This window comes from Ranitomeya imitator, chromosome 5 (genome assembly GCF_032444005.1).
Source record: "Ranitomeya imitator isolate aRanImi1 chromosome 5, aRanImi1.pri, whole genome shotgun sequence".
Taxonomy (NCBI): Eukaryota; Metazoa; Chordata; class Amphibia; order Anura; family Dendrobatidae; genus Ranitomeya; species Ranitomeya imitator.
The window spans coordinates 74,438,111-74,458,923 of NC_091286.1; the positions used below are offsets into that span (position 1 = coordinate 74,438,111).

General features: G+C 41.3%; 1 protein-coding gene across 1 annotated transcript in view; it reads right to left on the reverse strand.

Moving 5' to 3' along the window:
- PLCB1 (phospholipase C beta 1) overlaps positions 1-20,813 on the reverse strand; it is an 865,647-nt gene that overhangs the window by 282,612 nt on the left and 562,222 nt on the right. Inside the window, exon 10 of the mRNA XM_069768815.1 lies at positions 1,998-2,144. Within this exon, the coding sequence (XP_069624916.1) occupies positions 1,998-2,144 (147 nt within the window). The remainder of the gene's footprint in view (positions 1-1,997; positions 2,145-20,813) is intronic.

Here is a 20,813-nt window from a genome sequence, read left to right on the forward strand (position 1 = left end):
TGTAGTAATTCTGTTTTGATCTGATGTACCTGATTGACTGTTTTTTTGCACATAAATAAATTAGCAAATTTAAAAAAATTGGAGATTTCTGTACAAGATATTCCATGTACTACGGAGGACAGAGAATGAACTTCAATCCAATATTGCAGCCAGCATGCAGCCAGCGGGTAAGGAAAGGGTGAATCAAAAACCCCAAAACCCCGCCTCCATGGCTGAAGATTGTTCCCTCCAAATTCAGGTGACAGTGTCCCTTTAAAGAGCCGGGAGTGCTGCATGACCGCTTCTGGCACTTTGTGCCGGGTGTCAGCTGTCAGAATCAGCTGACACCCGGCTGCGATCGCCCGCACAACATCCATGTGCGCGGGCGATCGGGCAGACATAATAATCCATCCATGGTCAGGCAAGCCCAGGTCACACGGACGGATTATTATGTCCAATGTCAGAAAGGGGATAAAAAGGTCCCTTAGTCTGTTTCGGTAGGCTTCACAATTATGGTGACGACTGCTGACTTGACAGAAGTCCAGAAAACAGTCATTGACACACTCCATAAGGAGGGTAAGCCACAAAAGGTCATTGCTAAAGAAGCTGGCTGTTCACAGAGTACTGTATCTAAGCATATTAATGGAAAGTTGAGTGAAAGAAAAAAGTGTGGTAGAAAAAGTTGCACAAGCAACCTGGATAACCGCAGCCTTGAAAGGATTATTAAGAAAAATTTGGGGAGATTCACAAGGAGTGGACTGCTGCTGGAGTCATTGCTTCATGAGCCACCACACACCGACGTATCCAGGACATGGGCTACAAGTGTTGCATTACTTGTGTCAAGTCACTCATGACCAATAGACAACGCCAGAAGTGTCCTACCTGGGCCAAGGAGAAAAAGAACTGGACTGTTGCTCAGTGGTCCAAGGTGTTGTTTTCAGATGAAAGTAAATTTGTGCATTTAATTTGGAAATCAAGATCCCAGTGTCTGAAGGAAGAGTGGAGAGGCACAAAATCCAAGCTGCTTGAGGTCTGGCACCTGTCCACCCTGCCAAAAGTACTAATACCTGGTTTAAAAACAACAGTATCACTGTGCTTGATTGGCCAGCAAACTGGCCTGACCTTAACCCCATAGATTCCTATGGGGAATTGTCAAGAGGAAGATGAGAGACACAAGACCCAACAATGAAGATGAGCTGAAGGCAGCTATCAAAGCAACCTGGGCTTCCATAAGACCTCAGCAGTGCCACAGACTGATTGCCTCCATGCCATGCCGCATTGATGTTACTGACGCAATTGAAGCAAAAGATGCCCCAACGAAGTATCGAGTGCATTTACTAAATATACATTTCAGTAGGACAACATTTCGGATTTTAAAATCATTTTTCAAGCAGGTGTGATAAAGTATTCTAATTTACTGAGATAATGACTTTTGGTGTAGGTGCGCAGGCTCTGTAGCAGCCTCTCATTGGTCCTTCTAGGAAGGTCCTATACGTGCTGCAACTATTTAAGGCTCGCATGGCCGCACGCAAGTATCTCTCTATGTTATGTGCTTTGCGCCAGTGTGGTCATGAGAGTTTGTGTTCAGGGACCCGGCTGAAATAAGCCCCTAGAATGCTGGCACCTCCGGTGAGGAGATTTTGTGTGTATGTATTCGGGGACCAGGCTGAAATAAGCCCCTAGAATGCTGGCACCTCCGGCGAGTTTTGTGGGCATGCATGACCACTGACTGCTCTCACTTGGGTAGTTAGCCTGTGCCTCTGTGAAGTCAAACAGGGCGCAGTGCGTTGATTTCACGGCTACTCTGTGAAGTAACAGAGTTAGTTCATACCACCATATAGTTCTGCCGTTTGCTAGCAGCAGGTTCTCCTGCATGGTGGACCCCGGGCTGCGAATGCATCTATTGCAATAAAACTTCTATATTTACTCGGTGCGTTCCGCTAGCCCTAACACCGTCACAGATTGTCAAGGCCACAGCATATGATGCAACGCTCATAAAGAAGAAAAAAAAAGGTCACCTGTGAGGTAGGTATTGTGCGAGGAATTAATAAAATAATGAGAGAGGGGTTGAGACATATCTTCATTTAAATCCAGTTTTTCAGGTGGAACAACTCCATTTTCTTCTCCACTTAGATATCCCATAAATCCTTCAACTGAAATCTGACCTGAAATAGAAAACATATTATTAGCAAGTGTCCAGCCATTCAACCAAACATAATGCCTATTACAGCAACCATTTTTTATGTTGTCCAGAATACAAAAGCTGAAAAAAAATAGAATCAAGTTTGCAAAAATTCTTGAAAGAAAAATTCTATAATATTTTGTGACTACAGGTCATACGCAGATCAGTGTGTCTCCATGGGAACAAAACCCTACTTCTTGCTAATGTTCAGTCTGTAGATTCGAAAATCAGAAGACAGAAGATCCTGTGACTGCAGGTTCTGATGGACTACACAGGGCTTGTTTTTGAGTTATTTTGGTGTAGACAAATGTACAAGCTGTAGACAAAAATGATGAGAAATATTTAATTAATACTAATTGGAAATAAGCTTTTCGGTAAGTTAGTACAAAATAGTTGCAGTCCCCTATCAGTCACTTTTAAAGAAATTTTCCAACTAAAATAAGGAGAATTTTTTTTAAAAAAAAAAAGTGGATCTGTCACAATATTTGCCAATTTAACCTGCAAACGATATTAGATTTCTTAGACTTGCTGCGGCTGGTGAAATTATTTGACAACTTTAAGGACAAGTTAATGATCTATGTTTATTCTAGAACCAGAACTGTTAGATTATTTATTAGCACTTTTATTATTACAAAATGAGTTGTCTTTTATGAGTAATTTACAACATACCAATAAGTTGAGCCTGAAAACGTTGGGGATCCCAAGGGCACACTCTCATGGAATGAGGCGATGGTGCTAAAGCATGGCTAGTTGTCCCAAATGAGACAACTCGCATCTACATTGGTGGCTCCGTGGCTCATTCCTTCATTTTTAACAGAAAAAACATGGAAGCATGCAGTGCTTTTTTTCAGTAAAATTATAGAAACCTTATGGCCACATATTATAGTCAATGAGGTCCATCATATGATGGGTTCCACTTCCTACATGAATTTTTTTTTTTTCCAACAATCGAACAGAGAAACAGAATTCCTAACACAGATGTTAACATGGCCTTAGTATGCCATAAGAAGTCATGCTTTTTTCCTTATTTTATCATCCGTCTTACCTTCAAAGAGACATTTTTATTAAGACTTTTGAAGATGCCTGCTCATAGAACACATCAAAGTGTAACAGAACCGCTTCTGTATCGAATTTCAAGTTTAATAACGTTATGATTGTAGATCACAAAGATGTTTAATCTACTGTGCGCTATTTTCACAGGTTTCAGAGATCGGAAGCTCTTCGATTTTTCTTTAAGGCATCTTTTTAAAACATCTTTGCAACTCATTAAAATTTTACATTTCTGGATAAGTATCATGTTGATATTAAATATGTCTTCAAAATATTTAGTGCCAATATACTATCATTGCCGAAAATGTTGACACCCTTGAAATTGATCCAGAAAGTGAAGTATTTCTCCCAGAAAATGATTGCACTTACATATATTTTGTTATACACATGTTTATTTCCTTTGTGTGTATTGGAACAACATAAAAAACCCAAGAAAAAAAGGCAAATTGGACATAATTTCACACAAAACCACCAAAATAGGCCAGACAAAATGTCACACAAAACCCTCAAAATAGGCTGGACAAAATTGTTGGCACCCTCAACTTAATATTTGGTTGAACACCCTTTGGAATAAATAACTGCAATCAGTCACTTCCTATAATCATCAACAAACTTCTTACAACTCTCAAATGGACTTTTTGACCATTCTTCGTTTGCAAACTGCTCCAGGTCTCTCATATGTGAAGGGTGCCTTCTCCCAACAGTGTCTCTAAGATGTCTCCATAGGTGATCAATAGGATTTAGATGTGGACTCATTGCTGGCCACTTCAGAACTCTCAAGCACTTTGTTTCTATCCATTTCTGGATGCCTCTCGAAGAATGTTTGGAGTCACTGTCCTGCTGGAAAACCTATGAGCTAGGAACAAAACCTAGCTTTCGGGAAGGGGTTAAATATATAACACCCACACCTAAAGAAACAAGAAAACGTTTTTTCTTCAACAATTCTACAGAGTTACAATTATTTCTGCACTACTTGGTTTCGGGGTTCATTGACAGTCGCCCTAATGACTGCAAAAACCAGTCTAAATACAATCTCACTAAGATTCAAACAAAGCAAATATTTCTTGGACATTGCCAACTATTAATCCCGATACTAACTATAAGTATAATTAATAGAGAGACTGTAATGTGTGATTATTATGGGAAGAAGCATTGGTGTTCCTGTAGTATTAACAGCACCTAAATCACAAGTGACATATCAGTATTAGGAATCTCTGTGGAGGACAAACAGCAGGGAGAAGAAGATTAATCCCACAAAATGTCTGTTTGCTAAACACTGTATTTATGGGTCTGTCCCTGAAGTATCGGCAGAACTTGTACAGAAATGGCACATACTTTAATCACTGGTATTAACGGCCAGAGACGGCTGATGACAGATAGGACTACGAAATTTCACTTGTAATTATTTCATTCGAGGTGAAAAGCACAGCGATTTATGTTGCTAGTTACTGATAGGCAGTTCCAATGTTCCATATCAGGCCCCGAGACTATTCGCATTACATCCCTTTAGCACTCACCGGGTAATTCCATAAAACATGCAGATGGTGGTTAATTTCTTAATAACTTAGGACAGGTGCCACAATGTAGGAGCATAGACAGCAGCGAGGCGAGGAGAAAGTTGTATTAGACATGGGTGGTTTATGTTACAATACTCAGAACATCCGACTAAACAGAACAGACACAATTGGTTAATAAAAATGTGACATATCCTTATTCCTAGTTGTGTGCACAGTCAGGAGGCATCTTGTTAGGGTATCCACATAATGATGATGCATTTCCTGCTGGTTGTCCCATTACTATAACTTCACAGACGCGGCAGACGTGTTCAGTAAGATTTATGCCAAAAGAAATAGTCTGTGACAAAAGCCTCATTCTACGGGAAGAGCTGTGCACAAAACGAGGTGGGAAAGAAAAAAAACCTTGTAGAGGTTTTTGACCCAAGTGCCTGTATAACTAAAAAATATCTACTTAGCAGGAGCAGACATACTATTAATGCACACTGGGGCAATGCACAGGGACCCAAGAAGTATGGGGGCCCACATTCACCTCCAAAGCAGTTGGATCTGTCATCTGTGCATTATGATGAGTTTTTGGACTGCAAAGGGCCTATACACTGTTCTTGCACAGGGGCCTTCTTCTGTTTGTGGCCGCTCCCTCTTTTACAAATAATGAATAGATTTGCTTAAATAAATTGATTACATTGCTTCAAAAAGCTTCTGTGTGGTTCCTATCTTCATGTTAGACAGTCAAATTGAAAGTTATTTCCTGATTTGACGCAATTATTTATATATTCAGATAATTGTTGAGATAATAAAAGCATTGCATAAAGCAGTGGTTATATCACTACACAGTGGTTCAATTATGCAAATACTATTTTCCTCTGATTTTCCCAAATGGTCGATGCCAATGAGTCGCTATAGTGTTGAAATCAACCATTAGACTATACATCACAATTTATTGGACAAACCTCTCGATGATAACAGTATTTTTTCTAAATTAAAATACTCACAATGCACTGTTCCAAATTATCTTGCACAAGAAAATTTCCAAACGCTATATAAGTTGTAAATAACTGAAAATGGTCATTTGTTGAATTTGCAGCATTAAAAGGTCAGTTACTGAAATCAAAAGCTTTTCCAATTGAAAACATCACATCTTAACAGGCCAAGTTACATGTTAACATAGGACCTCTTCTTTGATATCACCTTCATGACTCTTGCATCCATTGAGTTTGTGGATACTTTCTGCTTGAATTTCTTTGCAGGATGTCCAACTAGACTCCCAGAGCTGCTGTTTTGATGTGAACTGCTTCCCATACTCATAGATATTTTTCTGGAGTAAAGGTTCTCAATAGGGTTGTGGTTAGGGGAGGATGGTGGCCACACAATGAGTTTATCTCCTCTTATACCCATAGCAGCCAATTACTCAGAGGTATTCTTTGCAGCATGAGATGATTTTGCTATGGATGGCTTCTTTTCTTTTTTTTTGTACCATAGAAGAAAGAGGTAAGTTAGAAACTCTATATACTTTGCTGAGATCATTTTCACACCTTAAGAGACCCCAAAACATTATTCAACCACCTCAATGCTGACTTTGAAATCTTGTTGGGATATGGTGGTCATCCACTCCTCCATTCATCTTAAGACGATCCAGGGTTGCACAGCACTCATCAGTAAACAAGACTATGTTATAATTAGTCTTCATGTATGTCTGGGCCAATTGTAACCAACTTTACTTGTGAGCACTGATTAGGAGTAGCTTAATAGTAGGTTTATGCACAACTGCAAGCCTCTGGAGGATCCTACACCTTGAAGTCTGCATCTCTAATCTGAAGAATTTGTCTGGCAGAAACCTTCCTCATTATGCCTTTATCTACACCAACCCGTATGTGTTCTGTATCAGCCACAAATCTCTTCACAGGACAATATCGGATCAAGGTTACATTTTTTTGAAATATCTAATGCTTTCATACCTTGTACAAGCCATTGCATTATTTGACACTTTTTTTGGCATCAGAGAGATCCTTTTTCTTTCCCAGTGCTTGAAGCCTTTCGCTGCTCAATAATGTGGAACTTTTTCTTAAGTAGTGTTCTTTTAATGGGACTCACCTGGAAAACTATTTATCACAGGTGTTTAGGATTGATTTCAGTGATCCAAAAAGCCCTGAGCCACGATGCCATCAATGACTTTATTTGAAAAATAAAAAATTACACTTAAATCCAATTGCACAATAATATAGAACGTGGTGAAAATGCCCCTTTACAACCATCCAAAAAGTTAAGAGGTTTGCTATGAGTACCACTGCTTTTCATACTTTCACAGATAGAATCAAATGTAATGAAGGGAGAAAGTTAAATTACAAAAACTACAGAAATTAATTCTCTATTTGCGGGATTCAAATTATAGTCCAATGTTTACACAAACTACTATTCTTTTAGCATTATTTCACCCATAGAAAGCAATGAGTAACTGCTCATAGAAAGTAATGAACTGCGGTGACCTCGCTGGGATCACTGCAAGCACAGTGAGAAAAAGTCTCACGCAGAGGCGTGAACTCGCCTCTACACCTTGAGACTTTTTCTCACTGTGCTAGCGGTGATCTCACCGGAGGGAAGTGACCACAGTTCAAGGAGCCGGCTGGGACGCAGTCTCAGTGGCCGGCAGCAACCTCGATGACGTCACTGCTGGTCACTGATGCTGTGCTCACAGCAGCTCATTCCCCAGTGATCCTCAGCCTGGACAGTCACATCTTGGACCCATCCAGGTTGAAAACTATTTATCCCCAAACATGGATTACGGCGTGGGACGGAACGACGGACAGGTGAGGGAGATTGTTGTTTTTTATTTTTGTATTATTACAGGAGATGAGGGCTTCGATGGAATGGGCTTTAAGGGGAATATAGTTGCTTTTGTTAGTTTTAAATAGAAATGGAAAATTGTGTTCTGTTTTATTTCAAATAAAGGACTTTATTCTGGCTGTGTCTTTATTTATGATATAACTATAGGATTAGCTATAGATAGGTGTGTTATAGGCACCTTATAGCCTCTCCGCTACTAATCAACGGGCTTGATGTCATCAGACAATACAAAGTTGATATCAACCCCAGAAATATGAACCCCACCTGTCACTGTTACAGGCAAGTGGGAAGAGCCGAGCAAAGCACCAAAATTGGCGCATCTAGTAGATGCACCTTTTCTGAGTGGCTGCGGGCTGCTATTTTTAGGCTGGGTGGGGCAATTTGCATGGCCTCTTACCAGCCTACAGCTGTTTGCTTTAGCAAGGCTTGTTGTCAAGAATGGGAGGGACTCAACACCATTTTTTAAATTATTTAACAAATAAAAAATTGGGGACCCCTCTATTCTTGATAACCAGCTTTGCTGAAGATAACAGCTGAGGGTTGCAGCCTCCAGCTGTGAGCTTTGCCTGGTTGGCTGTTTGTCAAATATACAAAGGAACTAAGGCTGTTTTTTTTTAATTATTTTTTTACAGCGCGGGAGTCGGCTGATGCATACTCCCATCAGTTGCTCCTTCTCTCACTTTTATTACTGGCAGCAGACGTCAGCTGATGGGAGCAGTAGTTCCATCAGATGACACCAGTGACCGGAGGTAAACCTTATACCTCCGATCAGAGCTGCAGGCTAATGCTGTCATTTGACAGCATGGGAACTGCGGCTGTCTAACTGGCGGTGATGATTTTACCACCGATCAGAAGCGATGTTTGTCACGCTGTCATGCACATGACAATAATTACCAAAATGCCGAATGGCAAACAGACCCTAACTAAAGATCCTTAGACAATAAAATATAACAATTAATAATTATTATAATAATAATAAGGAATTGTGCTCATTAAAAATGCAGAGTCCACAATAGTTACTGATGTCCTGAAATGATGTATTGCTGGTATATAGCAACGTAATACCTCTTCAAGTAGTGTGATTATAAACTGCAGGGGGCAATTACTACAGGGGGTTATTACTACAGTGGTAGATATTGGGAAGTACTTCCATATTAGTGTATAGATCAAATAATGATAGATGTTCTGACATGAGGGTAGGTATTGTTCAATTCCTCCCTTTAAGCGAGTTATAGTAATTCATTTCACTGGCTATTAGGTTTCACAAGGGGCAGTAATACAAATATGTACCCCCACAAACGCTATCACTAACTTTCAGGACAGCAATTATTATTATATTCTAGCCTTGGTGGCCACAGACCACTCTAATGGTGTTCTGATCTAAAAACAACCTGCTGCAGGAGATGTTTGGGAGGCCAAACATGAACAGTAACAGACTTCGTGGTGAAGTCCTTGTCCATGCCCGAACAGTAGGTGTTATTAATAATAATAATAATAATAATTTTATTTCTATAGCGCCAACATATTCAGCAGCACTTTACATTTTAGAGGGGACTTGTACAGACAATAGACATTACAGCATAACAATAAACACATATCAAAACAGATACCAAGAGGAATGAGGGCCCTGCTCGCAAGCTTACAATATATAAGGAAAAGGGGAGACACGAGAGGTGGATGTTAACAATTGCTTTAGTTGTTCAGACCAGGGGAAGACAGCATTTTACCATCCATGCTGGAGGCTGAATCTCTGCCTTTGGGAACCCCTCCCCCAATCCACATGGCTTGCCAGTAACTGAAGTATGTAAGTCTTCACTTTAATCCCTTTTATTTTGTAATTGCTTATATATACTGTAAATTGTCTCATTTTGTAACACCTTTTTATACTTTTGTAAACACTGCCTATTTCTTTTTGGAGTAAAAGCTATAATATTTACTAGTTTTGTTTTCCTTGCTCTAAAACGTACCCCTAAGTCCTTCAAATTAAGTCAACACTACTGATTGGGTTGGCTCCTGACCCGTTATTAATCATAAGTAATAGGAGCTGGTGGCAACAAAATTTTCAGAGCTCTTGGGAAACTCGGGCAGTGACGGATGTTGTTTGATAATTGTATTTCCTGCCTGAGACTGGGAATAGACATATCGCCCTCACTGCAGCATGCCCAATAGCCAGTACATAGCAAGGAAGCCTTTCTGGCAACTATTTATCCTGGGTGCAGTTCCCTGACTGACCTGAGGGTAAGGGGGTGCCAGAGAGCTGCAAGTTACAAACAGGAACTGGGAACTGGGACATAATAAATCCCTGATGAACCGGGGGCAACCAAACAACCTAAAAAATGCAGAAAAAAACAGCATGAAAAGGAACATAAAAGCCAGCAAAACCTGCAACTTTTTTTTTTACTGCCCAGAGATCAGGTTTTGGCAGCAAAAAAAAAAGGGAGAAAGCAATGTGTGAACATAGCCTTAAAGGAAGATACTTCTAGAAATGAAAGGTTTAACACACATTCTGCTTTACTTCACACGTGTTTCTTTACTCCCTGTTTCCATATGTGTTCAAGGTTTTGTTGCCTTCAGTCTGAATCTACAAAGTGCACATTCCAATGAGAACAAAGAAAACAGCTGCATGAACTGGTGTGTAAACTTTTGACCGCTGCTGTATGTATGTACTGTATATCTGATGATTGAATCAATGAACTTTCCTCTGGGGTTTAAAACTTTCCCCTTTCACAACTTTAACATTAATTTAACCATAATAGATTTCACACATATTCTTCATCAAACAGCTTCTCACTTCACTCCCAGAATCAAATTTTGCAGACATCAGACCATGCATGCTCATAAATGGCCTGAGACTATGTGCAGTCCTCTCCAGACTAGATTGATTGGACAGCGCTCTGCGTAAGGAGTCTGATTGACTTCAGCTATTAGGAAGCATGCACTGAACATCCCCTTAGTAGCACTTCATTAAGATAAGATTGAACAAAATGTACTTTTATATCCACGTATTCAGAGCACATATACTGCAAACCAGGCGAGTGAGCTGAAAGCTGCCCAAACTAAACACTGCAAGAGGTAGAGCCGATTAATCATATCATATTCCTGGATTACTTCCACTATCTTTGCGGGAATTATTTTTCTTTCTGTGTTTGTTGTATTATTACTTTTATGGTGTTGGTGTATTAGGTCAATAGCTGATGGTTATAACATGGTGTCCAGCATGTTACTTTGAGGATGGGAATGGAAGTACCCATTCAACCAGAAGAAAATCCCATTTTTATTTAAAGGGGTTGTCCACTGTTGGACAGTAGATCAAGTCAGCTGCAAAAACTAAAAAACTGTATACTTTCCTTTTGGATGGATGATGCTCCTTTGATCTCCCTGTTGTGTCTCCTGGAAGCCAGAATTAGCTGCAGCGGTCCCATGACATTGTGTATGTCATGTGTCTGCCGGGAGGACCATCAGGGAGATTAGAGGAGTGGGGCTGATCTGAGAGGTAATTTGCAATTTTTTATTTTGAGCAGGAGACTGACTCTATTAAAGGGAATCTGTCAGCAGGTTTTTGCTATTAAAAATGAGAGCAGAATATTATAAGAGCTGAGAGCTTGATTACAGTAATGTGTCACTCACTGGGCTGTGTACTGTAGTTTCAATACAATCAGTGTTTTATCAGCAGAAAATTATCTCTTTAGAACTATATTTAAGGTGCAGACCAGTCAGGCTAAACTGTGTAACCCCTCCCCTAGCACTGATTGACAGATTGCTGACAATTCGCAGTGTACACATGAAGCTGCTAATCAGCAGCGTGGATGAGGTTATACAGAGCCCAGAACATTCAGTTCTTCTATATCTGTAACAGACGAAACAGGGATTCTATCAAAACTGCACCAAGCAGTCCAGTCAGCGACACATCACTGGGATCAGGCTATGTTTCTCTACATTAAGCTGCTATCAGATTCCATTGCAAAAACTTGCTGACGGATTATTTTTCAGGAGGCGTTGACTAGTAATGCATTTAATGTAAATCTCTAGTGACTGTTCTGAAATGCCACATGGGTTTGCCATTAGGATATTTTGTATAGCCATCATAGATTTGACATTGTAGGATTGATTTTATATTTTGTGCCCATTTCTACAAATTGATGAAGGGTTAGATACTTCATAACTTTGAAATTATTCCTGATAATCTCAGAACAATCAATGAAGAAATGCAATAGTCACCAATGCAATTATATGCAAGGTGTCAGGTGGCTCGGATCCTTATGTATATGCGGACACTCTGTAACAGCATTCTAAATACATTTATTCCACTATTGATGGCAAATCACATGGATTTTACAGAGAAATTTGATTCGCAGCTAAGTTATTGTCTGTAAATAAAAAAGTTTTTTTATGCTCTGGGAATCTCAGGATGGAAAACAAACAAAAACTCCCGATAACTCACCATTTACCCGCCATGCCGTCTGCTCCTCGATGCCTCTTCTTTTCGCCTTTCCACTATCATGGGTATTCTCTTTAGCCTCTTCACTCCAGGTCTGGATTACAGCATGACCAGGCCTCAGACACTATTGCGTGCTGTGCCAATACTTGGGCATTGTTCGTGCACAGACATCAGACGCCTGGCCTAGTCATACCAGTACCTTGAATCTATGCGATGGGAGAGACTGTTTTGGTCGGCAGCCTGGTAGTGTATTGTCATGGCTCAGTTTGGGAATTAGATCCGGTGACCTCTGGCTCCATGGTCGGTTCTGCTGTCTTGTGAGCTAGTTCCTTTATTTTTTTTTATGTGTTGCCCCTTTTCAGGTGTTTCCCATTGTCCCATTTTGGTTGCCCGGTCAGATTCTTGGTTGAGCTATATATATTCTTCCTTCACTATACTTCCTTGCTGACTATACCTCTAAGTGGATTAGTACTAAGGAGTTCCAGCTCTTCAGCAAAGGGATTTCCCTTGCTAGGCAAACACATTTCTTTTGTGTGTTTGTATATCTGACACCTAGCACCTTTCCTTTCTCCTTAGTTATGTTGATGGGGGTTTATTCATGTTTCACCTTTATTTCCACTTTGTGCATGTGCTTTTAGTTTTCTCACCCAGAGAGCTCTATCACTCTACAAACTTTCCCTCTCCTGGTTAGCTGTGCACAGCAGTCTCCCCTCTGGTTCCGCAGGTGGTACAAGAAACCCCTTGACCACCATTTAGGGAGGCAGATCTGAGGTAGTGTTTTTAGCTATGTGGCTAGGGATCTTATAGACTTTACAGGAACCAGTAGGGTGTGGGATGTCCATATAAAAGGGAAAGGTCTTTAAAGTGGGAAAGTCTATGTTCGTGACGCCACCTGTGGTATTCGGTCAGGGTGACCGACGCTGCTTTAAGGGGTCCACTGGGGTGATGTTATGGCAGCTAGATGGTATACCTTCCCACAGGTGAAGCATATCCCCAGGGCTTCCCAGTGTGAAGATGGTGGTATGGTGAGAGGCACAGAGAAGAACGAGGACACAAGGTTGCAGTCTCTTTACCTTTACTGAAGACTTCAGCATCCACAGTCCAGGGCACCAGACCACAGGGCAGGCAGAGTCCGGCCAGTTCAGAGGCAAGTCCAGAGTCCCCTTGTCCAGGTGGAAATCAATAGCCTTCCCTTGCGCTGTAGTGGTGTAGTCCCTTACTGCATAAGCTTCAAATAAGGTCCTCACAGATGTAGTGTCTCTCTCTCTGTCCCCAGCATAGGATTGGACAAAACCCGTGTGACTGGTGACTTGAGCCGGTTTATAGGGTCTCTTAGATAACCCGACTCTGTGGGGTGTCACCGTGCCTCCTGGGTGTAGGTGCGGACAGGTAACATGCAATTAGCTGTCCTGCCGATCTCTGAAGTAAGGCGTAGAGGTCCTTACTACCTCGGTGTTCTGGCTACCGGTGTTCTGCGCCTCAGAAGGAGGCAGCCTGTTTGGGGCTGGTCCCCTTCTGGTATCCTCTCCTTTGCTTTGCCTTCCTTCACGCTCGCTGCAATACAGTTCTGCCTTCAAAATGTCTCTGGGAGCTGCAGCTCTGAGGGCATGCACAGCTCTGTGGACCCTCTGTACTCCTCAGACTGATGTCTGGAACTAACTAACTTTTCCTACAGACTACTAGTTATATATATATATATATGGGGAGTCACCTAATGAATAGGATCAGAAGCTCCCCCTGGTGGCCTGGAGTATGAAATGTGTTGCATGTTTGTGATACCTGGATGCAGTTATGCTTCCTTGCCTCTGAACGTAACATCACTCTCCCCATGAGGAAAGCGACATTACTGCGATGACCAGTACCCTGGGGCGCCGCAGGTGCATCAATTCATGCAAATCAAGTTTGTGTCAAATTTTTGGGAATTCACTGAACATGGGAAATTCAAACAATTTGCGATATTGCCTAAAATTTTACACATCCCAAAAGATTGCTTCAGCCAGAGATTGAATACATGACCTCAAGTGGGCTTCCCCATAATGCCTTGCAGCTCACATTACATGGCATAGTACAGCCAATCAGGAGGGAATATCATAGTCTGTATAAAAGCTGAGGCAGGGAATGCAGTAGTCTTTTTCTTGTGAATCTGGATTGTGAGCGGACATCACAGCTTATAGAGATGAGAAGAGAAATAATCTGTACAGATATAGTATTCACAAGAGTGATGATTAATGTTTAGAGAAAAGAGAATAATTTATGACACATTTTTGAAGGTAACTGGAGGCTTTTGAGTACTTTTAATTTGTGGTGAATCTAATCCAATTTCATGGGAAATTAACATTTCAAAAGATTCACTTATCGCTACCATCCACATATTCTAAAGGCCCCGTCACACTTAGCGACGCTAAGGCGATCCCGACAACGATACGACCTGTCAGGGATCGTTGCTGCGTCACTATGTGGTCGCTGGTGAGATGTCAAACAGTGAGATCTTCCCAACGACGCAGCAGCGATGCGGCGACCTGTAGCGACCTGTACAACGATGTTGTTGGTCGTTGTGACCCTGTCACATGGCAGCTATTATGACGATTCAGACCTCGATGAGGGACGTCCTGTGTGACGTTGTAGTCACACAGGCGTGCATATGCGTTGCCTTTTCCGCGCCCATTCAGTTCCGATTGGTGGTCGCTACTGCGTTCTGATTGGTGGCGGCCTTGCCTTATGAGGCAACACAATAGCCCTTCGGTGGGAACGCATTTGAGACCCCAAACGATACCTACCATGCACAAAAGGTGTCAGAAGAACCGTTGAAGAATAGATAAATCGAAGAGGAGTCGCAGGCCGGAGAACTCTACAACGATCTGCAAACCACCACGCGGTCAGGAACAAACGATGGAAGCGCTACTATGTCGCCTTCTGTTGAAGGCATGACCGCCAATCAGAACGCAGTAGCGACCACCAATGAAAGCGGAGGGGTGCGGAAAAGGCAACGCAAATGCACGCCTATGTGTCGGTGTCTGAGTCGTCAACGAGGTCGTTGGTAAGGTGTCAAACACAGCGATGTGTGCTACCCAGCGGGACCTCAACGATCAAAAAAAGGTCCAGGCCATTCCGACACGACCAGCGATCTTACAGCAGGGGCCTGGTCGCTGCTACGTGTCAAACATAGCGAGATCGCTACTGAGGTCGCTGTTGCGTCACAAAACTTGTGACTCAGCAGTGATCTCGCTAGCGACCTCGCTTAGTGTGAAGGTACCTTAAAGAGAAAAAAAAGAGAGACAAGCACATACCGTATTTGGTGATACAGGTAAAGCAAGTTATGGGGAGGGGGTGCTCACCTATCCAATGTTTCTGGTTGACCGTGCTCCTGCTGGAAAAGTAGTTGTTCCACCCTTTGGCAGTATTCATTAGTAGATTTATTACGTGTTTCAAGATCGTACAGAAATCTTTTCTCAAAAATAGACTACATACCTACCAATCTGTTTTTCAAAAAAACTTTGGTATGAACTTGAAAGGCATTATAAGGCTACTAATGAATACTACCCAAGGGTGGAACAACTACTTTTCCAACTTCAGTCCATATATTCTGTACATACAGTCATCAAGGGACACGGCCTGGTACAAAGTGCTAATATCAGACACATGCTCGAAGTCAACGTAGAAAAGGAAACACCACACACAAAGTAGGGAAAAAACGACTAAGCATTGCTATGAGAACGCGCTCCACTGCAATCCAAATGCCCTTGGTCAGGATCCATCTGGATGTTGAAATGCGGGATAACATACAGCACCCAGTGTTAGGATGGCATGCATTCTCAACAAAACCGTGCCTTTACTCCTTTTACTAATACACATTTTTTTACAGGTTTAGTTATGCATATATGCAATGTTTATATATCACTGCATAACTGGGCTGAAGTGTGAACACTAACATCTGTTATCTGTGGCAGGAATAGCAGCCATTTTTACTCTCAAATGCATTGTCATAAATCTTCCTCATACTGAGGAATAGCAAATCTGTTCAGTTATACAGATGGGGAAACAACTTGGCAGATATGTGGGAGCTGCGAGCACATCATCTATAGATGGATTTGCTTTTCAGGATTCTAGGAAAGAGATCTGACGATCCCAGTGAGGCCTATAATGGTTGCCAGATTGTTTGCACATTTCCCAGAAACGGATATAACTAAGAAACAGATGGGCAGAATTTTTACCATTTTGACAGACGAGGACAACTTGTATAATTGATTATCACAATTATTTATCATTTAAATGATTCTTTGAAACCTATTTGTCCTACAAAAAGGTGTAATTGAGACTTCCAACTATAGAATTCATAGCCCCCTAAAGGCCCATTGTACCTCCTGTGTTTTGTTCTAGAACTGTCATGAGGGAATATAAATGTTCACCTGGAATGTCTTACCTAGTTAACTCAGTAATATCTTAATTATTTAATCCCTTAATAATGCAACCGATTTGGGGCATACGTAGTAATAATTTTGGAAAGCTTTTATTTATTACATTGATTCTGAGACTATTGTTGATGACGTGTACTTTACATTAAAGAGGTTGCCCCTTACTAGGACAACCTCTTCTTATACTAAGTGTTCGGCCCCGATAAAATAATAAAGCCCATAGTCATCTCCCGTACCGGAGCCATTCCAGCAGTGTCAGCACTCGTGATCCAGGGCTGTGATGCGGTGGAATGACACGTGGTGCCCGGAGCCCAATCAGTGTTGGCATCACTGTCTCCACCTTTGGACAAACTGAACATGAAGAGGAAGCCAAGGATCAGCTGCAGTCCGGACTTCCTCTTCATGTTCACTTCGTAAGAAGGCAGAGACAGTGACACCAGCGCTGATTGGGCGCCGGGCATCACATGTCACAACACCGCATCACAGCCCCGGGACCGAGAGTGCCAACACCAGGGGAACGGCGCTGGCACGGGAGATGAGTATAGGCTTTATTATTTTATTGGGGCCAAATATTTAGTTTAAGAAGGGGTTATCCTAGTAGTGCACAACCTGTTTAATATAAAATTTCGGTCAACACATGCATATTCTCAAAAAAAAAAAAAAAGGAAAAATGTAGCAAATTTCAAACATTTCTTTGCACATAGTCATATCACACAAAATAAGTAGCAATCAACATATCATATGCCTACATTAAGTTTGTATCATCTTTTTTAAGTGTTCAGTTATAACTGTGGAATGCTATATGGCTTATAAGTTCAGCAGCAATTGTTCAAATTTTCAAGAAAGTTTTCAAGAAACTTTGAGAGAATCGATAACTGTGTGATCCCGGCCGAATACACAGACAACGGTCATAATATGGATACCAATACAGAGTAATCACACCCATGTGTCCTATCCTATTTCCATCTGTCAGTCTGCCCATGCCACAGACGGTAATATATAATACTGCAGCAATAGGGAATTTTCTAATGTTTATAATATCACAAGATTGCATCAAAGTATCATGTTGGTGCAATTGTTAACCTGGATGATATTGCACTATTAGTAAGAGAGTAGTCTGTTGTTATTACACTAATGCCTTCTTAATATATATTAAATTTTAGGAATATTGCACTATGCTCTTATTACCAATATATAATGCAGAATCCTATACTGAGAAAATTACCCAAATAAGCTATTGGTCCTAGTCCTGGATAGAAAAGCCAAGGAGCCCTAGTAGGGCGTACAGGCAATATGACAAGACAGAGGGTGGGAGTTAAAGGGTTAAAAGGGTTATGAAATGGTCACAGTTGAATACATTGGTGGTGCCAGGGATTTGATTGGTTAGGGGGATGGAAGGGAGTTGGGTTATAGGGGACAATATAAAGAGCGGAGTGAGCAGGAACCGCCTCCTGGATCACTCATTGTCATCCAGCCTACCCATCCCTAGTTATATATATATATATATATATATATATATATATATATATATATATATATATATAGTGCCAGGAAAGGTTAGAGGCCCACCGCCTGCGCACTGCAGGACTTTGCTCTGCCCTCAACAGGTCAGAAAAGTATGCCTGCGCAGGAGCACTGTGCCAAGCAGACTGTGTGGATGATGCAGGGATGCGTCATCCTCATGAACCAAGGAGGAGGATGGCATCGAAAGAAGATGGGAGGCGCCAGACCAAGAAGAGCGACACCCATCGGACCGGACCGCCCCGCAGGTGAGTGTAATACGAGTTATTTTTCTTCTCTTACAGGTGGGGTTGGGAGCAGATATATAGCATTATAGAATGCTGTATATCAGCCCTGAAAGGTGGTGGCCATAACTCGTATAGGCCAAATCTGGTGACAGGTTCCCTTCAATGTTTTCACTCCCAAGCAAGATAAGAGCAGCATGCAGTGACACGGATGCCAGGCATTTGTATATTACACCAAGCCTCCCTGCACTGACGTGCACTTGATCCGGCAAATCACGTGGTGCCTGCCTAAGGACCGTGTGACAATGGAGTGACCACGTCAGGATCCTGTGCACTTGCATCATCCGGGATGCAGCGGTTTCCATGGTAAAGAGACACATTTGTTTCTCAATGTTCTACTATAGCCATGGCCATGTATATACACTACTACAGGGATTTCACATACGGTACCTTATTGTTAGATGGTAACTTGCCCTATGTGATGATTATTATAGTCCTATATTCCTATAACTCAATCCTTACTATTTCTATTGATTTTCAAAAGTCAAGTAGAGGTCAGATCCTATTTTAATCTGAAGGATAAAATGGCTATATTACTGGGTGATTATCAGTGTGGGAGAATAAACACCCCCTATCCCAACTATATACTAACCCCACCCTAATGTAGGACTAAATCAGATAAGTAGCATTAGAAATTAGTTATACAGTATTATCCATACCAACCCCATCACTATCACAATTCATTTATCAAATGGGGCCCAGGAGTGACATAGATCTTGTTATTTCCAATATACTTGCCCACCCAAATTAGTGATCGCCTATATCCATATCCCTGTACGACGAATCATCCTCACATGGATCCCTAATAATAACCCTTGACTGATATCACACACACTTTAAATTGACTTTAAACTCTATTGGATAAACGGACTCATTGAGACCTAGAAGGGCCACTGTTTATAATCAGGAAATCCATTGGGCTTCTTTTCTATTGTCATGATCGCCACCTCTCGGGGATTCATTGATCTTTTCGATTTCTTGAAATTTCAAACATATAAATATATATTGAGAGAGCATTAGTGCAATAACATCAGACTAATCTCTTGCTAATGGGCAATATCATTCAGGTTGACCATTATGCCAACAAGATACTTTGGTACAAATTTGTGATATTGTAAACATTAGAAAACTCCCTAATGCTGCAGTATTATATATTACTGTCTGTAGCATGGACAGACTGAAAGATGGAAATAGGATAGGACACATGGGTGCCTTTACTCTGTATTGGTATCCATAATATCACCCTGGTATGTGTATAAGGGATTGGGTGGATAGACTGTACATAGCATGGTAGATGTGGAAATCAATTTTTATCAAATGTGAATAAAGGTTATATTTTATTGTATTAGTTCATCTCAGTCAATGAATGTGTAATGGTGGCACTAAGCCCAGAAGAGCAAAAATATAGAAAAAAGATATATAAATAAAGCAAGCTAAAAAGGGTAACTAACTATATTGCTGGCATTTACTACTTGTAGACAAATTCCTACATAACAGTCTACTATTAATTTTACAGACAATGATTTCATTTTATTAGGAAGAAGTAACTAACAGTTTAGAATTCAGTTCAGGACATCATGGTTGGAAGAATAGAAGGAACAAGCCGAAGAGGAAGACCAGCAACCCCATGGCTTCGCCTGGTGGACCTCTCTAGGCTTGCACAAGATCGATCTTCCTACAGATCATTCATCCATCAAGTCGATATGGCTGAAGATTGAGCAGAATGTAATTAAATAATACATAAATGTCATCCAGCCATTGGTACATATTAGACTCGATGTCATGCGAGTGCAGGCAGATGTATTTCACAGACTCGTTGACTTGCGTGGCCAAGTATGATCCAAATATTGAACCAAACTCGGGCATTCAGTGATTTTTTTTCCCCTGGATCAGCTCTGTCCAAGGAATAAAAATCGGACATGTGCACTGCCCCATAGACTAACATTAGTCTGAGTGCAATTAGCAGGAGCATTAAGTATGACACCGCCTTATGTGTACAATTGCGGAGCCCTACAGCATTGCTCCATTGACTATGTAGTGGCCAAGACTGGGTATTGACTTTTGCCCATGTTTCATAAAGAGAAGTGGATCTGCAGTACCTGGCTGTGTCCATTACATAGTTGACGAAGCCGTGTCAGCTAACAGCAACTAACATCCAGCAGCAGCCGACTCTGAGAACAGCTGATTGGTGGATGTGTGGGGCCAAACTTGTATCTATAGTATAGGTCATCAATAAAAAAGTAGTCGAGCAGTCCTTTAATAGATCCATCAAAGCTAAAAACATTTGCCCTATTACACAAGAATCCTTTAGGTTAAGAGACACTATAGACGTTATATGTGATCCAGATATCTACTGCAGTATGGTTCTTCAAACAAGTGTGAGCCTGACAAAAGATGCAGCAGAGTCATAATGTAAAGCTCCTTGACCCTGACGTAGAACCTGTAACAGCCTCCCAATGTCTTTTCTGTACTGATAATATACGGGCTGACAACTTACTGAGATTGTCAACTGTGTTGCATTTACAAACAGTACAGGCAGTAATTTTGTAGGCAGAACTAATATTCATAAGGATGGATGCTGACAGTTTA